This window comes from Drosophila obscura, unplaced genomic scaffold (genome assembly GCF_018151105.1).
Source record: "Drosophila obscura isolate BZ-5 IFL unplaced genomic scaffold, ASM1815110v1 contig_186, whole genome shotgun sequence".
Classification (NCBI taxonomy): Eukaryota; Metazoa; Arthropoda; class Insecta; order Diptera; family Drosophilidae; genus Drosophila; species Drosophila obscura.
In genome coordinates, this window is record NW_024542774.1 from 8,668,357 (window position 1) to 8,689,047 (window position 20,691).

Here is a 20,691-nt window from a genome sequence, read left to right on the forward strand (position 1 = left end):
TCGTGACGTACATACATATATGATCTCATTTTACGCATCAATCATACAATCAGCGCTTGAAAATGCTACGCTACTCCGTAATATTTGGTGTTGCACTCGCTACAGCGTCCCGGCAATTTGCCATTTGAGCACGAACTGAGCCTGGCCTACTAATCGAGTGAAAATAAGATGTGTGGGCGTATTTTTTGTACTTAACTTTATTTAAATGTACTTTACTTAATGCATATATTTAATTTGATTAAATACAGTGACTATTTTTCTTTGCACATTTAAGAGAAGACAATGCGGAAACATTCTCAATGAACGTGCATGTACGAGTACCTAATTACAGTACAATGCTGGATTTGCTTGAATAATTTGTGTGGTGTGGAGTTTGTTTAGACCATTAATATCTATGCAATATATTTACAATTCACTAATTGTGGATCATGCGTTGTGCGTTAATTGTAAAGCTTGCGCACCTGGAGCTAACGCCGTCCCGTCCTGGGGAGCGTATCGGCCATCTTTATCGGTCCCCTGTCCCCAAGCGCTTGCAGTGGAACTGCTTTATGGCAAAATCGAAACGAGATAGAGCACGAGAGGGAGAGTGGACAAAGAAGGGACAGAGACAGACCATTATGGAAGGGGAAGGGAAGGACACAGGCGAAGAGATGTTAGAGGTTAAGAACTTAAAACGAGTTTTAAATAAATCGCTACGAGTGGGCCACCTCTGGGGAGGGCACGATTAGTGCTTCGGATCCTTGTTGTAATCCACATAAACGCGAACCACTTCCCCGGAGTACTTGCGCTGGGAGGGCATGAAGTAAAAGTCGGGTGTGTCCGAGCCACCGTTCTGACGGGGGTCGTCGCGCGACCGATCGTAGCCCGCGTCCCGATCCCGCTCCTGACGGTGACGCCGCTCCTCTTCCCTCTCCCTGTCCCGGCTGCCCTGGCGGGCGGTGCGACGATCGTGGGTGTAGTAGCCCGACGGCTGCATGCTGGTCGCGTTCTGTTGGTAGTGGTGCGTCTGTCGGGGCAGGGAGTAGGCCCGCTCTGCGTACGAGCTGCGTGAATAGGCCGCGGGTGCGCCTCCAGCGCTGCTCTCTTGGCGGCCATTGGAGGAGCGGCTGCCGTTGCCGTTGCCATTGCCGTTCCCATTGCTATTTCCATTGCTGCCCTTGCCCTGGCCATTGGTGCTCTCGTAGTACATCTGGGACTTGCTGGTGGGCGAGTGGGACATGGGCAGTGTGGTCTGCTGGCTGCTGCTGGTGGACTGATTTCGGTGGCGCGCCTTCTCCTTGCCCGCCGTGCTGGCACTCGTCATGTGCTTCTCCTCCGTCTCGCCGTAGGGATCGAAGGCGTAGTTGGTGTTCGAGGCGAACTCCTTCCAGGGCGAGTTCTGGATGAGTTTCTCCTGCAATCACAAATTGGTATCAGCACAATAAAGGCAAGGCCCGCTACGAACTATCGGCGCCCAACCAGTCAGCATTTGGTATGGTTAGCTATGTATATTTCCCCGATCGAACGAACTCTATTCTAATGCGATGATGATGTCTGCTCTGGACACGTGTGTGCCTTGCTTGTGCCTTGTGCCTTGTGCCGCCTGCGTTTACGTTTACGTTTACCCCGAAATCTCATTCGTGCAAGAAAGGAAGAAGAATCGTGTTAATAGTATTCGGATAGATTAGGCTGGAAGACAGCAACAGTTCTACTACAAAAAGGTTCTAGTCGATGTTTTGCTCTGGAGAGAGTTTGCAGCATATATCAAATGCCGACTGGTCAAGAGAAACCGAAACCGCGCTCGCACAGATATTAAACGATTAGCGATGTGTGGGTGGAAGATTAGAAAATACTTTAAAGCCCTGGAAACACAGAATTATTGTTGGTTAAAGAGACAGATGTGGGAGTGGGAGGGAGATACACAGAGAAGACAGAAGACAAGGCAGTTAGCGATTGAATTGGATTGTGGTGGGTTAGCGGGTGAAGTGTTTACGTGTTAATGGCAACAAGAACAGAAATAGAAACAGAAAAACAGAATAACAAACCAGAAAACGCAATGTCAATTACCAATTCAGTTCTAGACACTCGCAAGATTTGGATAAACGCAAACAGCTGGCAAATGGTACACGATCGAGAGAGTGTTCGTTTCCGCGCGGACTAACTATAGTTCTGGGATGGGATTCTGTGATCCTTAAATGCACTTAAGGCAGCTGGTAGCTGAGTAGCTGATGGATGTCTGGGCTCGGAGGATGATTACGGATGGGTATGCATGTATTTCTGATCTGAATGTGTGCGTGTTGTTTGTTCGTTTGCTGGGCGGGATGTGTCTATTGAGGCTTATAGATCGCTAGAGGGCTGGTAGTAGCGTTGGTGCTGTCGCTGCTGGTACATGCGCCACTCCTCGGGTATAACGTAAACCAGCTTTGAACGACACGGTACAATGGATAAACATTATAAAAATCTGTAAGCTGTCAGTGAGGATTCGACTCCACGCCACGACCAATGCCAACTCGATGGGGTACCGTACCAGTACCTCCTGGCGGATCTAGCTTACCTTGGTGTTCTTGCTCTTGCGTGACGTCTTCCAAATGGTGCAGAAGGCCTGGATCAAAGCGATGAGCACCAGGGCCGCTATCAGACCGAGCACTATGTACAGGCGCGTCTCGGACAGGTCGAAGAAGGAGAGCAGTGTCTCCTTGGCGTTCGGTTCGGTGGTGCTCTTGTCTATGTGAAGAGTGTAGTTAAATGTGTGAGATGGTGTAGGATGCGGTTTGTTTGTGGCTTACATTCCAAGGCCTCAAAGTCAAGATACTGCGGATCGACCGTCAGAGAGCCCACGCGGCCGGTGGCTATCTGATCCTGCAGCGCCGCGCGGATCACATCGGCGTTCTTCTGGGCGGCTCCTTCGCCGCTCTTCTCCACCGTATTGTTCTCCAGGTCGTGCATCTTCTCCACATCCGCCTTGTCGAACATGGCCTGCACCTTGGCGACCATCGTGCTGCCCTCCCTGAAAAACGAATCGGTCAATCACGGAACCTGCCTCACAGTAAGATGGGGGTTAGGTGGTGTACGCACTTTTCAAAGCCCAGAATCTCCGTCTTGTAGTATCCGGGAAGGGGACTTAGGATGCCGTTGAAGGAGTCCGAGATGGTGGCTGCCAGGTTGTTGAACTCCACGGTGCCCGCCTTTGGTGCTTCGTACGACTCGCCCAGGTTCATCAACTTCACGCCCACGGCGTAGACCAGGCGGCTGGGGGCCGGCGTACTGGTGCCAACAAACACAGCCTCCAGTTCTGCAAAGAGAGGCACAAAAGTGGAGAAGAGTATCGCTTGGGGCGACTCGGCGAGGGTCACTCACCTTTGCCGCAGGATTTGATGCACACGCGGCGCGAGGAGACTGGCGGCACCTGCTCGTGCTTGCGGATCTTCTTGTTGACCACGTTGAAGGCGCCACCCAGGACGGGGAAGAACAGATAGAGGCAGTGTTCGTCTGTGAAGGACAGGTCCTGCTCATCATTGCTCACGCGCTTCCGGTTGAACTCCAGGATCGTGACGCCCTTGTCAATGCGTCCCGAGGCATTGTAGATGTCCTGGCGATCGTCCAGCTTGGGCGGGGCGTAGCCCAGCACCCACGTGTCCATCAGGAAGGGTCGGCCGTTGCGCTTGTCCACCCAGCCGATGATGGCGTCGGTCTGCGACATGCGCTGATCCTCGCTGAAGCCGATGCCCGTCCAGGTCTCCGTGTTCGACGTCTCAATGTGCCAGCGCATCTCGTCGCCGCGCCCGACCGTTTCCCAAGCGGCGTAGTACTCGCAGGTGTGCTCCTGGGGCGAGCAGTTGGACGGATACTTCCAGTGGCCGTAGCAATCGTTGTCCAGCACATTCGTGGTCAGATCTGTCCGGTCCGCACTGGCGGCGGCCTTCTCTTTCTCTGCAAGGGAGAAAGGAGGGGGGATGAGACAGCTTCCCAGAGTGGGTTCGGATCGGGGGATTGCTCACCAAAGAAATTGATCTGGGTGAAGCCGCGCTGCATCTTGTGGCCGTGGTACTTCAGCTCGTCCGGCTGGTAGAAGTCCTTCACCGTGGCGGACTGCGTCTCCAGCCCAGAGGCTGGGACGTGCACATAGCTGCCCGGCTCCTGGCCCTTGGCCCAGATCACATGGGTTAGCGCGTCGTCCAGGGTGTGGTCCGTGGGCTCCGTGGCCACCAGCTTCTTCCGGAATATGATGGTCGTCACGCCGTTCTCTTCGAAGCCAGTGGCCAGGGCCAGGTTCGACTTTCCGCCGTAGAACTCGTCGCTGCGCGGGGTCGATCGGTCCCGCGTGTAGTAGTCTCCGACTCGACTGGCCATTCCACGGGCCGCGCCAATCACAATGTCCGTGCAGTCCATGGGATTGAAGTCGTGGATCGGCGTGTACGGGTTCAGGCGGTTCTTGGGCGCTTCTACAAGTGAGGATAATATATGCTCTGGACTGATCAGATATACTGTATGCTTACCTGTCGCCTCGCGGCGGCTGCGCTTTGCGTTGCTGCTGACGCGGTAGGAGACGCTAGTGGCGACAGAGCTGACTCCGTCCATCTGGGCATAATCTCCGGCGACTCTTTTGGTCTTTGAACTCTGTGGCTCAGCCACACTCTTCGCTTCCGGTTCCGGTGTGCTTGCAGGTTCTGGTTCACTTGTAGGTTCCGGTTCGCTCTTAGGTTCCGGTTCACTTGTAGGTTCCGGTTCGCTCTTAGGTTCCGGTTCGCTCTTCGGTTCTGGTTCACTCTTAGGTTCTGGTTCACTTGTAGGTTCCGGTTCGCTCTTAGGTTCCGGTTCGCTCTTAGGTTCCGGTTCACTCTTAGGTTCTGGTTCGCTCTTCGGTTCCGGTTCACTCTTAGGTTCCGGTTCACTCTTAGGTTCTGGTTCACTTGTAGGTTCCGGTTCGCTCTTAGGTTCCGGTTCGCTCTTAGGTTCCGGTTCGCTCTTCGGTTCCGGTTCACTCTTAGGTTCCGGTTCGCTCTTCGGTTCTGGTTCACTCTTAGGTTCCGGTTCACTCTTAGGTTCTGGTTCGCTCTTCGGTTCCGGTTCGCTCTTAGGTTCTGGTTCACTCTTAGGTTCCGGTTCGCTCTTCGGTTCCGGTTCGCTCTTAGGTTCTGGTTCGCTCTTAGGTTCCGGTTCGCTCTTCGGTTCCGGTTCGCTCTTCGGTTCCGGTTCGCTCTTAGGTTCTGGTTCACTCTTAGGTTCCGGTTCGCTCTTCGGTTCCGGTTCGCTCTTCGGTTCCGGCTCACTTTTCGGTTCCAGAGTCGTGGTCAGATCCCCGATGTCCCGTATGAGCGGAAAGTTCTTGCACTCTGGGGTAAGGCCGCGCGGGCGCCAGCCGAAACCGGCCCATGAGGTGCCGTTCACCTTGAGCACCACCTCGATCTCCTTCTGCTCCTCCAGCAGCCGCCAGTAGACGTGGTAGTCGGCCGAGAGCTCCTTCTTGGTGTAGGAGGAGAGGTCGAGGTCGGTGCTCTTGTAGGGCGATCGCTTGTTGCAGCCCAGCCCGAACCAGCCGAAGTTGCAGTAGCACTGTCGGCGGGGCAGCGAGGTGCCACCGAGGTCAATGCACTTTCCCTGGACGCCGCAGTCGGAGTCGGCGACGCACTCATCCCGGTACTGGCATTGGGCTCCGTAGTAATTCTTTTCGCACTTGCAGCGCGAGGGGAAGTACTTGCCGTGACCGGAGCACGTCTCCTTGAAGTCCTTCCGCTGCTTGATGTCCACGTCGGCGCACGACCAGAACCGGTAGCTGTTGGACCACTCGTCGGCCTGCCGCAGCAGACGCAGGGTGCAGTTGAAGCACTCAAAGTCCTTGGGTAAGTTCACGGGATACGCCTGGGCGCTGCAAGAAGAAGGAATCTGTGTCAGGCCAGAGCAAGGGCTGCGGCTTGAGCCTCAACACTCACGTGACGTCCGTGCGCACAAACTCCGAGTTGTTGACGTGCGGCGTCAGGTCGAGAACGGGCCGATCAAGGGCATCCAGCAGTTGCAGCCGAAAGCCGCCCTGGAAAAGATTGCCCCACTGATTAGACCTCTCTCAGATGATCAAATGGAGCCACGATCAGGCCACACAATGACTGAGAACTTGCGACGCGATCTCTGAATCCACAATGATGGGAATACCCATCTGACTACTGACTACGCGTCTGCATGTGAGGCAATCATTGTGGTTCGAGTCGTGCTTCGCGGCTAATTAGTCCCACCCCAGATAAGGCGTGTTCTGCTCCCATTGCCCCGCTCCATAAACTTACCTTGTGTGGATAGGCCAGGTGCCAGGTGACATTGAACATCGAGCCGGACAGCAGCGAGGTGCGGATGGAGCCTGTAGTAAGGAAATCAGAGCATGATCAGACCCATGATTATAATGATTACAATGATTAACCAACGATGTCTGTCCCCAGTAACTCCCATATGAGGATGGTCGCCTAATTAAAGGTTTGCTTTGCTTTGCTGCGTAACTGGTTCTGCATTGACTGGCATCGAGTGCAGCCTATTCAGTCGTGTCGTGTCATTCATTCATTTAGGGCGCCATGCACCTGTGGATGAACTCCCCAAGGCATCCAGCTCTCCAGCTGTGGCCCTGCCCAAGAAATCAGACAAATTTCATATGTTGCATAAGAGCCATGCGGTAATCTCCGCCACTGACGCTGACCAGCTGTGAAAAGACAACAACCTGAAGATGCAGCTAGACCAGACCACACCAGACCAGACCCAGAGTATCAGTGCCCAGTGCACATTGCCTCGAACGTCGTTGGCAGCCAATAAGCGGCGAACGAGTCGCTAATTGAAGCCATTAAACGGGCCCAGACCAGACCCTGTTAGATGCCTGGATATCTGCGAAAGCGAAAGGAGGAGGAGTGTCACTTTCCCGACATGCGGCAATTGCAATTGTCGACAAATAAGGAAGCTGAAAATTATGATTACTGCTGGCACGGCTGCAGATTGCACAGCCAGTTAGCCAAAGTCAGAGACAGAGACAGAGACATAGACATAGTCGGACTATAGACTATAGACCAGAGCTATAGCCAAGAGTCATCCTAAATGGTTGGATACACGGCTGGCAAAATGCTGCAAAATGCGGCGAGTCCAAGTGACCACTTGAATCATTCAATTGGCGCTCGATGGTCGTGCAGCTGCCAGCTTGGCGGCCCAATATGGCCGGACGATGACAGGCCCAGTCTCAGCCGATGGACATGACGTGCAGTCATTTGGCTACCCTCGAGCTCGAGGTGGGGTATATCCAGTGCAGAGTGCCGTTGGCAGCTGCCTGGCGTACTGGGGTACTCTCCAGTCGATTGCATAGCGGCATGCGGATGGACAGATATCGGCGGTATCCACAGCCGCAGCTGTGCGCTGATGTATCTTTTGTGGGTCAGTGGATGTTCTTTGGCAGTAAAACTTTTGGTTTCAGTTGCGCAACAACGCGAATCAGTGGAGAATAGAAACGTAGCAAAGCACAGATCCCTAGATCTCCATTCATGTGGAAACCCTGGGGAAATGCAAATGCAACTGCAGTTCGATTCGAAATTGAATGTGAATTCAAATTCGAATTCGGATCATTGCACCTGCAGTCAACATACATCTGCCCCCAGCCTCTGGACCTCTGGACCACACAGCTTCGCTTCCCATGGCCTACCCCAGATTCCAATTCCACTAGATTTCTGATTTCTGTTTTCTTTTGTTTTGATACGAAAAAAGCCGTCAAACCAGATCGGAAATGGGTTAAGCACATGGCAGCGAAGGGAGGGAGGGAGGGAGGTAGGGATATGCGCGGCTATCGGGGGATAAATCAAATGGTGTTCCCATTAATAAATCGAGACAACGGTTCGGTTCGGATCGCATTGGATCGGACAAATTATGCCAAAATGTGGGGCGGAACCCGTCGAGTCGCCCTGCCCCAATCGCGTGAATGCCCCCTCCCCTACCCACCCCACACCATCCCATCTCAATGCAACAAAATTAGCAGGTGTTTTTCGTTTTTCGGTTTTCAGTTTTCAGTTTTTGTTTTTGGGTGTTTCTCATGTGGCCATTCCGATCCGATCCGATCCGTTCGAGAGGTCGCCCCAGGCCTGGTCAATATATTATACGGTGTTTTTTTTTTCTCGTGTTTCTCGCTTCTACGCTTGTCATATTTCCCATGAGCAGCAGGTCGCGAAAGTTGTTCACCTTTGCGCCGTGGCTTTGAGGCTGCCTGCGTTGCATGAATGTCTGTCTGTCTGTCTGTCTGGCTGCTCGTATCTGTGTCTGTGTGTGTGTGTGTGTGTGTAGAGAGTATCTGTGAATCTGTGTGCTGCTTGAGCTTGAACTCGCCGACATCGTCTGGCCATTTCGAAAGTCTGTCCCCGTCTGCCAAGTGGCTAAAGTTGGGGCAGCGGCAGGGGCGTCTTCTCTGGCGGAGATTCGCGTGAAATCGGTTTATAATTGATTGAAAACTCAGCTAATTTGGCCCGCCATAGTGGAATGCCATATCTGATGGAGCTGAAGCATCTAACAGTTACTGCTCGTAGATCTGAGCGACACGCAAGGTTCTTGTTTTCTTCTCCTTTACCTTTGGGTTATGGGTGGCATGGCATTGCATCATGATACCATACCCCCAATCGCCCCACTCTCCCCACTCTCCGCACTCTCCATACAGAGGCGAACCTTGAGGCAATTCGCTTGTAAATAGAAGAATGTTCGCTTGCATGCATTCTAATTGCATGTGCCACACACCAGAAGCAGTGCAGCAGCAGCAGCAACAGCAACAACAGCAGCCAAATATGGTGTACGCCTCTCACGTAGCCGTAACAAAGACTTCCGCAATGAGCAGCCGAGTGGAGGAGAATGTGGAGGAGCAGGCGGGGGCGGAGCAGGTACAGTGTGCACTGGCAAAAGGTTGACAAATAAACTTCAGGCAAGCGGCTAGGCTAACGAAGCGTTGCGCATGCGCCGTTGAGAGCAATAAATTTTTGCGGCATAGCAGTAGCCGAACGAGAGTCAGAGGAGGCAGAGGAAGGAGAAAGAAGCATGCCATAACATGCCATAAAATTCATTTGGCTTTGGCAACACTGCCACAGAGCCCGAGTCCGAGCCCAGAGAGCTGCCTGCTGCTTGCCGCATGCCACTTGCCACTTGCCACCGTTCGACGCCAAGTGGTTAGCGCTTTGCCAGCTCTCGATATTTGCATTGGTTGCTGCTGTTGCCGCCACTTCTGTGGTCAAGGAGTTTCGCTTTAGTTAATTGCTCGTGACGCCTGCCCCTGCTCCCCGCCCCGCCACATCCCTCCACTGTTTTTCCCACTGTTGTCCAGTGGCAGGCACTTTGCAGTATTTATGGCTGGCCTGCCAGATACCATGTCTCCCAGTCAATAGATGCAGATATTTGCAGTGCATGTGGAGCTGGAGCTGGTGCTGGTATTTATGGGTTCTCCATTACGATATTACGTATACGTCGGCAGGTCCGTGTCCGTGTCCGTGTCTGCCGCTTAAATGTCACTCTCATTGATATTCTGAACGACTGTCGCAGGCCGTGCGTGACAATCGCAGTCTACAGGCTTTGCTCTCGGTCTAGGTCTGAGAAATTAACCAGCACAATTCCGGCTGCCATGACTCAGTTAGCCAGATAGATCGGGTCCCATAGGCCGCACATAGGAACTGGCATTTGGATTGGACTGATGGACTGATGGGCTGTTGGACTGTTGGACTGATGCTGATGGCTCTTCTAATTATCGACAGCAATGGTTTGTCAACTGGCGATTGCCCAACCGCCAATCCGCCGAGTGTGACACAAGAGGCGACCGCAACTTGACCTCCATTCGAGGCAGAGGCAGAGGCAGCGGCAGCGGCAGTCAAGTCTCTTGCGGCCAAAGCAAAAACAAAGCAAAAGCAGTTGAAAAGAGTGTCAAACACGAACAAATTGAGATGGTAAATGGGAGATGGAAGATCGGGGGGAAGGAGGCAATGGGGGTAAAGGTAATGGTAATGGTAATGCAAACAAGATGCAAGAGGCGGCACAGAGGTCAGCAACGATGGAAAGGGCAGAAGCATCTCAACAACAACTGTAATGAGCGATGCAGCTACATTTAGCTGTCACTGTCAGCTACAGCCACAGCCACAGCTACACAGAAACAGCCACTGATACAGATACAGATACAAATACAGCTACAGCTACATGCAGCTACAGATATAGTTGTTTCCATTTTGGGCATGCCGTAACCGCCGAGGATGGTGGCCGGGACTCTGGTCGGTGGTTTGGTTCCCGGCGGCGGCTTCTGTGTGTGCCGTAATGCACAAGTGAAAGTTTCCCCACTTGCTGCAGCATGTTGCATTCCACTTTGCCTTTTCTCCGCGCATACATCATCATCAAGGCAGGCAGGGAGCCGCAGCCGCAGCCACAGCCACAGCCTCAGATGCCGCTGCAGACGCATGTGCTGCAGCATCGATGCGGCAGCAGCCAGGCAACCTGCTTGGCCAATTCAATTCGCGTTTGGCAGGCCGCAGGCGAAGGCAAAAGTTGTCATGCCCCGAAATGGGTTAAACGTGCCACCGACCGACCAGGCGACCAGACAGGCCCAACCGGCGGCCCGCGTTGCGTATACGCAACGCAACGCAACGCAAGTGTGTGTGTGTGTGTGTGTGCGCGTACGAGTACTCGTATATAATTAACGGCCAAGCCAAAGAAAACAAAACGAAACTGCCAACGAAATCGAAAATGAAAGACTGGCTTCAAGTGCCGCAGCTATAGATAGTATGTAGATACCCTTTCCAGTTGCATTTCGTTGGAGTATCTTGGAAGCAAGGAATAAAAATTGCCAAAACTAATGCCAGCTCATCAATAGAAGGAACTAGGCAGGAAATTTTGCACGAAAACTTGCTCGAGTCTCACTCAGCCTGCTCACTGATTGGGCTGGACAGGGAGGGTCCATGATTCGCGAGTTCTTTTTGACGCCAAGCGAATGATTAGATATCCCCGCATGTGGAAGAGGCTAAAACTCTGGCTCCACGGATGCCCACCAGTCGAGTGATAAGCCAACAAAGCTGCAAAGTGGAAAGGCAGCGCAAGGGAAGTTTCTCCTCGCATTCAAAATATGGCCAAGAGACTCCACGCAAAAATGCCGTTCGACGGGTTGTGCACCATAACTTATAAGTATGTACAGATACTTTATAGACATATCGATGGAAATTGATTTGGCATTTTGATGCGGCACACGTGTTGGCTGGTAGCCGCTGCCTCGACTGCTGCTGCTGTTGGCCCATTCGCCAGTTGCCAATTACGACAGCCAGGCAGCCATCCATCCAGCCAGCCAGCCATCTCTCAAGGCAATTGTCGGCGGCGAGGGCATATAATTGATATGCAAACAGTATAAATATATATGGCAATCACCTGCACCTGCACCACACCTCACCCCACCCCACACTGCTCGCCCCATCCGCTCATCGCAAATCAAATGTCAAAATCGTAGGGCTGCGCGCACATGTGTCTGATGTATTTTATTTTATTTTATTCGATTTTCGAAAGTGCATTTAACCAAAAATCATAATCAAAATCATAATACCACTCATAATCTCCACATGTGTGAGTGTGTTTGTGTGTGTGTGTGTGACCCAATTTCTGGGGACTGGGATTCACGCACACACACACACAGTGCGAGCGAGCAAGTGAATGGCCCCCAAAATGTTGCCTCTCTCTCTCTCTCTCTGTCTCAGTCTCTCTTGCAGCGCTGCTGCCGCTGCCGCTGCCTGTTGCTTTGCTCGCGATATGCAAATTAATTGGTAACACTTTTCAGCCGCAACAACAACAACAGCAACAAGTAGCATTGAGCAAGATGCCACACAAAACAAAACAACTAAAGCATAGGCATAATATGTATGGGCAGGGGGGAGCGGGGTGTGTGTGGGGTGGGGTGGCACATGTGTAGGTAAAGTGTTATGCAAGCAAAAGCAAAAGTGCACGTCTCTCTCAATTATGAATTTCAACTAAACAAAACAAAACAGTCAGTTGCAAAAGTCTATGATCGCCCTCTCCCTCTCTCTCTCTCTTACATATGCGTTTCTAGCGAGCGTTTTGTTTATGTTGTTAAGAGAGAGTGAGACACAAAAAACCTTACAAGGGATAATAAAATAATTAATTGTAAAGGCTTGGGCAGCAGGAGACGAATAAAGGAAGGAGGAGATTACAAATTATTCTCATTGCTTGAGCGCCAAATAATTTTCAGCAGAATGGACTGCGTCTCTGTGGGTTCTAGCATTCAATCTGAAATCCGTAATACCCACCATGAAGGCATTCAGCAAACAGTTGTTGTGAAACGCACTGTACCGAACGTGCCTGACCAATTGCTACTACAACAAAGCAAAGCAGAAAGCGAAAAGCGAAAAGCAAAGCAATAACTGGCCATAATGAGCCATATACATATTACGATCGCGGCAATCAGTTATCGATGGAATGGGCAGCACGAATGGAATGGGGAATGGGGAATTGGGAAATGGGAAATGTTACTCATCGCATGGCTGCAGCTCCGAACGGACGCTTAAACTGAGATTCCCCATCCCCGTGCTAGCAAAAGGCTGGAATGCAGGTCGGACTTGGTGCATCCCAAGAGATCTACTCACCTTTGGGCATGCCGCACGGCGCCTTGGTCCGCGAATTGTCCAGAAAGTCCAGATCGTATTGACGTGCTGGTGGGTAGGTGAGGCCCACGTGTGCCTCGGCCATCTCGAGGCAACACCAGGCGGCGAGCACCGCCAGCAAAGTGCTCCAAGCGATTCCCTTCAGGGCGGGGCTGCTGGAGCGGTGCTTCGATTGCGGCTCCGGCTGGGGATCTTTCCCCCTATTTATAGACATTTTGTGTTGGTATAATTGATTTCTTTATAATTTCTGGCGATTGTCGGGGAGTTTCTATTGAATTTCCTCTCTCTCTTTCTCTCTCTCTGCGCCTTGTCTTCTTTTGTGGAATGTTTGATTTTGCACGGAGATTTTGGCGGTATTATTATATAATAAAATATTTGTGTGATCAGCACATCTGCGGGTCCACAGCGATGGTAGGGCCACACATCTCAGCTCCTGAAATTTATACAAATTATTTATTAGTTTAGCCAAAGAATTGCACAAGTTTCGGGTCTTGGGATGGCGATGGCGATGGAGATGGAGATCTGTGAAAATGATTTGTTGCAACGTCCAAAACAATGACAAGGAAATTTCCCAGGCCACACCACGGCCGCACCACAGGTCCATTAAGAGATTCATTTCGTTGCAGAAAGTGTCGAAAGAAACACGTTTCTCTTCTTCAGATAGTGCCACATATTTCGGTTGGGGGGAGACCCACCCATCGATGGGATCTGCTCCGGGAGCGGGCTAAGCTGCGTGTGAAGTGCTCGCTCGCTCGCTCGCTGGCTCGCTGGCAGTTCAATGATCGCCGCCCCCGTCCGTGTACCTTTTCCAACGCCTTTGCAGCGCAGAGAAATCGAAGGCCTGGGCCGCGTTCAACAAACTAATCAAAGATCCCAGTGACAGCTGTCGGGGCCAAACTTCAACTTGAGCCAGACAAAATCCCCAGAAATCTGGCTAATGAATTGTCATAAATAAGCAGACCCAAACCTAATGGCAGCTACCTGCTCCATGCCTCCAAGCACTCTGATAAATGGCGCTGAAATGGGCGTCAAAATGTGGCACGGAACGGCACACCACGCCACACCACACCACACCAACAATTGTTGCTTGTTGTTTGCTTGTGTTGGTGGTGCCACAGTTTTGGACAGGCAAATTGCATGCTGCATGAAATTTGTGCTGTGTGTTTGTGGCCCCCAAAGATAAATCAGCGACAATTGGTGTTAGTTGGTCTCGTTCCACTGTCCACTGTACACTGTCCGCTGTCTGCTGATTGGCAAAAAATTTCTACCACTCCACGGGAATGGGAGCGGACAACCTCTCTTGACCATTCCGCTGCCGTTGTGGCTGCTGCTGCTGCTGCTGTTGCTCCACTTTTCCAAGTGACATCTCTTGGGTGGGGTGGAGAGAGATGGAGGAGAGAACTAGGCAGTACTTAATCTCCCCGTCACACTGTCCAATGCCAGACCTCGCAGAAATATCTATCTGTGAGTACTTACTACCATATGCTACGAGTATATAAACATATGTATGTTGGAGATATTTTTATAAGCCGCTACCGTTACGACAACTCAACTTCCGAGCAAAAGCTACGACAGCTGCTTTGGCTTTGGCTTTGAGTTTGGGTGACCGCCTCGTCTGGTTTTGATTACTATTGCTCCCAGCCAGCCAGCCAGCCAGCCAGCCAGCCAGCCATCCATCGCTTGCTTGTTTGGCCATCGTCTGGCATTGAGAGCGGACAGCAGCGACATGGCTTGACATTGAGGCGGCCAAAGCGAAACCGAAGCAAACCAAATCGAAAAGTATGTAAAAAATGTTAATTAACAGAATAAACAAACAAAACAAAACACACACACATACGGTGGATGGTCAAGCAAATGTGCTCAAATAAGGTGGAGACGCGTATCTGGAGCACTAGATATCCACGACTGGGCGACTGGGCTGGGAGGGGGGGTTAGAACAAACAAACCACTTGGCCAAATGGGGGAAATTTAATGCCAGTCGGCAGTCGGCAGTCGTCAGTTATCCAATATGCCCCCCACCCTTCCCCCAGCACACATTTTGGGGCACAACAAAACTTCGAATCGAGCGCACAGCTGGAGACGCAGCTGTGGGAGCGAGGGGCTGGCTGGCTATGTATTCTCTGAATGGGTCTGCGTGTTCCAACTGTGGCCTGTGTGCCATCATGAGTTGGCCAAATTCCCGCTAACGAAGGGAAAAATGGGTTGAAACTGGGCCTAGAGCTACAGCTGGAGCTGAAGCTGAAGCTGGCTTTACTGCCATCCAGGTAAAGTGCCCGGCAATTACTTGAACTGAATTGAGTCTCGAGTTCCTTGGCATTTCCATTAATTAGAACTGAAATGTAATTAGCAAACTGCTCTTCAGACAGACCCCAAGCAAAACATCCATTCAAATGCAATTCACACGCAATTAAACTGAAAATCTTAAACTCAATTCGATTGCACTCCACTCTCCACTCCACTCCACTCCATTCGACACACACACACACACACACACACACATACGTTCGATGTTGAACAGATGGGAGAACACTTGACTTGGTTTCGTACCAATGGGATATCGATTATGGCGCGGCATAGCTGCGGACATAAGCATTTGGCCACGCTACTCCATTTCCATCCCCATGCCCCGCCTCTCCGCACGCCCCACGAGTGGACCCGAGTGGAAGAGTGGAAAAAATGCAGTCCAACTGGTTACGAAATATTCGAAAAGCTCATTCATGTCTCGGGCCTCAGATACAAATTTCAAAATACAAACCCACAGCTACAAGAGTATTTTTCGTTGTGGTTGTATCTGTATCTGTATTTGTATTTGTATCCGTATCTGTGGCTATTTCTATGTGTACCGGAAACCGGTTACTGGCCCCAAAACAAAAATATAGTCAACTATTAATGCTATGGCGATAAATCGATGCTATCGGCGGGGAGTGCGGCCTCCGATTCGGACTCCGATTCCGACTCCGACTCCAATTGGGGCGTCAAGTGTATTGCCTGTGGCCGCTCCTACTGGCAATCAAACATCCAACAACACTCTTGACCAAAAAAAATACTTTAACGAAATTATGCGCGAGCGCTCCATTTCCATTTGCAGTTGGCCAAAATTAGAGAATAACATGCCCGAAAGCACAGCCACAGCTTGTAAGTGCAAAATTGTTAAGTAAAAGAGTGGAAATTGATTTTAAAATGAATTCAATTGCGCCGAGCAGAGTGCGGTGAGGTGAGGGGCGAGATCGATTGTGTAAGCAAGGGTGAGGGAGGTAAAAAGGGTGTACTGACAGCAGAGGGACTCATTTCTATAGATCTATGAATGCCCTACCATATTAGCAGATTTTTATTGCCCAATAAAAAAGTAAGCTTTTGGCGGGCAGCCTGGCCTGGCCGGGCACACAAACTTTCCAATCATGCCTTGTTGATGGCCGATCTGTGTGTTCATGTGACTCTGGCTACTTGGTTTTGGGTTTGAGGGGCCATGACGCGCAGGCCACTGGGAGGTGCGAAAGCCATCTCCTCTCCACATACGACAGTGTTAATGTTTGTGCGAGTGCTGCTGCTGTTTGCGCGAAATTTCCCAACACGATTTCAGTTTCGATCATGTTTGATTGACAAACAATTATTTTGTTAGCTCATTATAATTATGGCCTAGAGCTCTGGCAATGGCTCGGCAATCGATCGATGGTGGCTGCAAACGCAGCCAGATCAGATCGTGTGGCAAGTGCTAATGCTCGTTAATCAATTTAATTAATGAAGTCCATCCACAACCACTCAACCACACAAACTTCTTCGGCCTGCGGACAGTGAAAGTTGACTTGTCCCAGGGGTTTTTCATTGGCTTTTTTTTTTGTAATTTTGTATTTTTGTTTGCGTTTCTAATTCACCTTCGATTTCGACTCGAATGCCGCGGAATGCCTCGGTATGCCACGGAATGCAATACCAACGGATGGGTCTTGTCACTTTCGATGGTTTTTTTTTATCAATTATGAAAGCGATATGAACGGTGATCCAGCGATGTCTCTTTCCGTTGAATTTCCGTTTTCCATCGTGTAATCTTGTGGAACTTTTGCTGCCGCTGGGTCTTTCGCTTTCAGTATGCTCCCCAAATCAAATGAGTTTCGCTGCCCAACCAAAACTTTCACAAGAATCCGGCAGAACGAGCTACACGGGTTTGGTTGGGGATCAGGGTTAGGGCTGGGGTTAGGCCAGGGGTTCACCCTGCCGCCGCCGCCGCCAAACAAGCAACCAAAATGTTTATTTTGCTTGTCGCTTTATGGCCATTAAACTTGATCTCTAGATGTGCCCCTCCAAGCACACAATTTGTTCGTTGTACCCGCAGCAAACTTTGCCTATAAGATCACATTGCAATCTGTCGGGCAGTAACAGAAACCGAAACCGAAACAGCAACAGCCGCCAGATTAAATGATGGCCGTCTCGGCTGAGTGGGCTTTCGGTATTAGAAGCTAACAGTGGCAAGGGGAGGGGGGTGCCCACATATGTACATAACAAAGGAGGGGAGGATCACAGAGTATAGCGTAGCAGCTCCACTTGATCTCAGCGTAAATTATATTTATAAACATTAAATCATGCCCTTCCCTTTGATGGGGTTCCATCGTGCAATTCATCTTTTGGGGCTGGGGCGTTACAGTCGCAGTCACATCCACCTGTTAATTTATTAATGAGTTGCAAAAACCTGTCCAGGCATACATACATACATACATACATAAATATATACGTACATAATCTTTACAAAGTTGTTGCTCAAAAGTCGTTAACGGCAAATTCCATTTCTTTGTTGATGGCTGCTCGGGGGGATGGGATGGATGGGAATGGGAATGGGAGGAATAGCATAACTTTCATCTAACTTCCAGTTGGATTGATGAAAATTCCGTTGAATAATACATTTTGGTAAACTCTCTTTCTGCCCCTGTGAAGATGGGCATTACAGGGTACATAACAGATTCGATCAACTATGCAAACAACTTTCTGTATTGTATTTGTATTTCTGTGCCATGTTGTTGCGTGCTGGCTAATCGTTTTTCGTAGAGCAATTGGGTCTGCGATTCGGGCCAGCCAAGTGGCTAAGGTCAGAGCGGATGCTTCACGCATTTGTACGAGTAGCAGCCCCCGACCACCGACCAATACTCGAAATTGATTGCTGTCCGTCCGTTCGTCCGTCGGCCGCATTTGTTTTGGCTCTTTGCGTAATTGGATGGGCGATTATGGCCGTTTACACGGACTGCTTACAAATCTACGAGCATGGCCATGAAATGTACGCCGTCCAAATGCCAATCTCAAAAACTCAAGACCAAAACGAAAGACTTAGGCAACGAACTCGCAACAAGCACAAAAGAAACAGCATCTCGCAGTCGCAGTCGCACTCGCAAGCGTAAACAGAATAATAAAATATTCGAGTAAACAAGGGAGTATAAACGATTTGGCTAACGATTTGGAATGCGATATGTTAATCACTCTACAGAAATATTGCACATACGATCGAGTATAGGACACGGATTTGGCTGGAGATGGGTAATGGGTAATGGAAGTCGGCGGAGCAAGTGCATAAATTACAAATTGATTTCTGTTCTGTTCGACTGGGACAATTCCAAATGACTTCTGAGAGGAGTCAAGATGCGCCTCAAGGTGGAACCAGCACCAACAACAGCACCGGACCGCCTCCCCCCCACCCTCCTTACAGTCGACTTCGACCGACTTTGAGGTTGCCCCTCGCATTGCCCCTGTGTAGAGTGTCTCTCTCTGTGTTTGTATGTGTGTGTGTGAGTACTCTTAACCAGTTTTTTTTTTAGCCAAATGTGATGTGTGCCTGCCCCCGCTCCCACCACCCCCCGCAGACCATTAGAGATGAAACCTGCCCCGACAACGATTCTGATTCTGGTTTCGTTTGCCTTCGCGCATTCTCACTTTTTGTTGTTTTTCTTGGCTCTTTTGTTGTGATTTTTCGGGGCTGTACGCGGCTTATTGGCATTTTTTGTTTGTTTGTTTATCGGCAGCTGGAATTTGCTTTATAAAGCTTTATACGAGCGTCGGTTAATACCTTTATAATGCCCCTAAATATGATATGGAGGGTAGAGAACCTGCGTATGCGCGTAGTGTGGGCAGCCCACACATATAATAGTACGTGGAACTGCATGTGTGTGTGTGTGTGTGGCTGTTAGGCATTAGACGTTAGATTTTATGCTGGTAGATGCCATCCGGTTTTGGCCTGCTGCTTTGCAGCTGGCAATGCTGCTCGGCTGCATTCCGGGCATGACTAACAGAAAGACGCGGGTGTTTCGGGGTGTCGCGGGTGAGTTATTACCCTCAAGGTCACTTCTTCTGTCTCTTCTGTCTGATTGGGGCTTCCACCTGCGCCCAATCCAAAGATGACGCTGCGGTTTGGCCCAATCGATTCTACTGGGGCGCTGAAAGACCTCCACATCTATCGGCCATTAGCCGGACAGCATTTGGCTGAGACAAACACTTACTGGGTCCCTAATGGAATCAGAAGAGAATTAATTAGATTCCGCTGCCGAACAAGCGATAGAATCAGAGGCAGAGGCAGAGAGAGGCCGGCCAACATTCTCCAAATGACTAATGAAAGCCAAGAAGTTCTTGGATCTTGGGTTCGGGTTCGGTTTTTAAGATACAGGTGACTCACAGAGATCCAGAACGAGCACTGGGATTCGACATCACCTCTTCGCTGCGTGATTAATGGCTTTACAAAGCGCATACAAGATATTTGCCTTTTTGGCCAATTCTTTGGGTCTTCGCTCGCCATCGGTTTTAGAAATGATCTCATCTGTGCTGGCATTCGCATCCGCTGGCATCAGCCCACATCGATAGCCGCAGAACAATCCCCAATCCCAATCCCATCCCATACCCCTTGCTAATATGCATTAAAAATGTTTTTTGTGTGGGTCTGTGCCAATAATTACAAAATATGTGTCGTAAATTTCACTTGTTTGCCCATGGTAATGGTATGGCATCTTCCGCTTGTGGCATGTGCAGGGAATTCGCAATTCCGAAATGAATGCGCATCGGCATTGCCAATTCCAGTGAGCATTTCGAAAACTCGTGAGGCATTCTGCTTTTTATACCCTGTACTTGTTGAGGGCCAGGGGATATATGTACATACATATTGTATTTGCATAGGATGTCGGAAGGATGGTCTAAACTTGATATTACGAGTATTATTTTTGTAACAAGGCCAGTGGATCCCTGCATGTCTAGGATTTTAATGAATTTAAACACTTGGGTGGGTCTTGTTTTCCTCCCAAAGAGTTCAGAAATATACATTTCACAGAATCTACATTTATTACGAGTTTTATCTATGACTATATATCTATCGAACAAACACAAATGCTCTGTGGGTAGGTATCGTATCCTGAGTGTATCCCATAGTCGTATACATGATTATTTCGGCTCTCGTATTCACTGAGAGACGGAGAACAGGCATTCCTGCGAGAAGGCGGCACACTCACCTCCGTCAGAACCACAACAAAAAGAAACGACGAGATGTAGGCGGCGATAACTTATGAAAAACGCAAGCAGCGCAATGTTCCAAGGAGGTGCACTGGAGTGGAAGAAGCCTCAGATCCGATCCGACTCCGAAGCTAATCAAAAGTTACAACACGCACGCGCGGCCGTGGCGGGTGGGTTTACTTGTTTGGCGGTGGACTCCGACACACGATAAAATTCGCGCGGCACTTTTTATTATTATAAACGTTTATTTTTGGCCAGATGATGATGCACACCCACACAGAACAGTGCAGTGTGTATGTGTGTGTGTGTTTGTGTATGTGAGTGATGTGTTAATCAATCAACGATCGCCGCATCAATGGTAAATTATTTGTTACATTGATTTGTATATTTTTGTTGGTTTATTTACTGTAACGGCAGGTACGGGTACGGGTACGTGACTTGCCTTGCACTTGCACAACAACCGCAACAATCGAAATAATCCACGCTTCAGCAACGACTGAACCGACGACACCGACAAGAAAAGCTGAGAAACAAAACTAACAGCAAAACAGAAAGCCGACTGAAGCGCACCAACCGTCAGCACCTAAAGCCCGATAAAAACACAAAGCTGCTC

General features: G+C 50.1%; 1 protein-coding gene across 2 annotated transcripts; it reads right to left on the reverse strand.

Moving 5' to 3' along the window:
- Nucleotides 1-178: 178 nt before the first annotated feature.
- Nucleotides 179-20,654, reverse strand: LOC111073559. Of its 2 annotated transcripts, XR_002607721.2 has the most exons (12): nt 20,078-20,654; nt 12,591-13,041; nt 6,255-6,325; nt 5,910-6,007; nt 4,476-5,845; nt 3,978-4,421; nt 3,337-3,909; nt 3,055-3,271; nt 2,766-2,986; nt 2,534-2,703; nt 2,047-2,400; nt 1,305-1,393 (listed from the first exon to the last, which is right to left on the reverse strand). XR_002607721.2 is itself a non-coding variant. In XM_022365924.2 (11 exons), the coding sequence occupies exons 2-11, from the start codon at nt 12,820-12,822 to the stop codon at nt 725-727; spliced, it is 4,065 nt and encodes a 1,354-aa protein (XP_022221616.2). In that variant the 5' UTR covers nt 12,823-13,041; nt 20,078-20,652; the 3' UTR covers nt 179-724. The 2 variants fall into 2 exon arrangements, 1 of the variants encoding a protein (XP_022221616.2); XM_022365924.2 differs by lacking the exon at nt 2,047-2,400 and having other exon boundaries at nt 179-1,393; nt 20,078-20,652.
- Nucleotides 20,655-20,691: the final 37 nt, after the last annotated feature.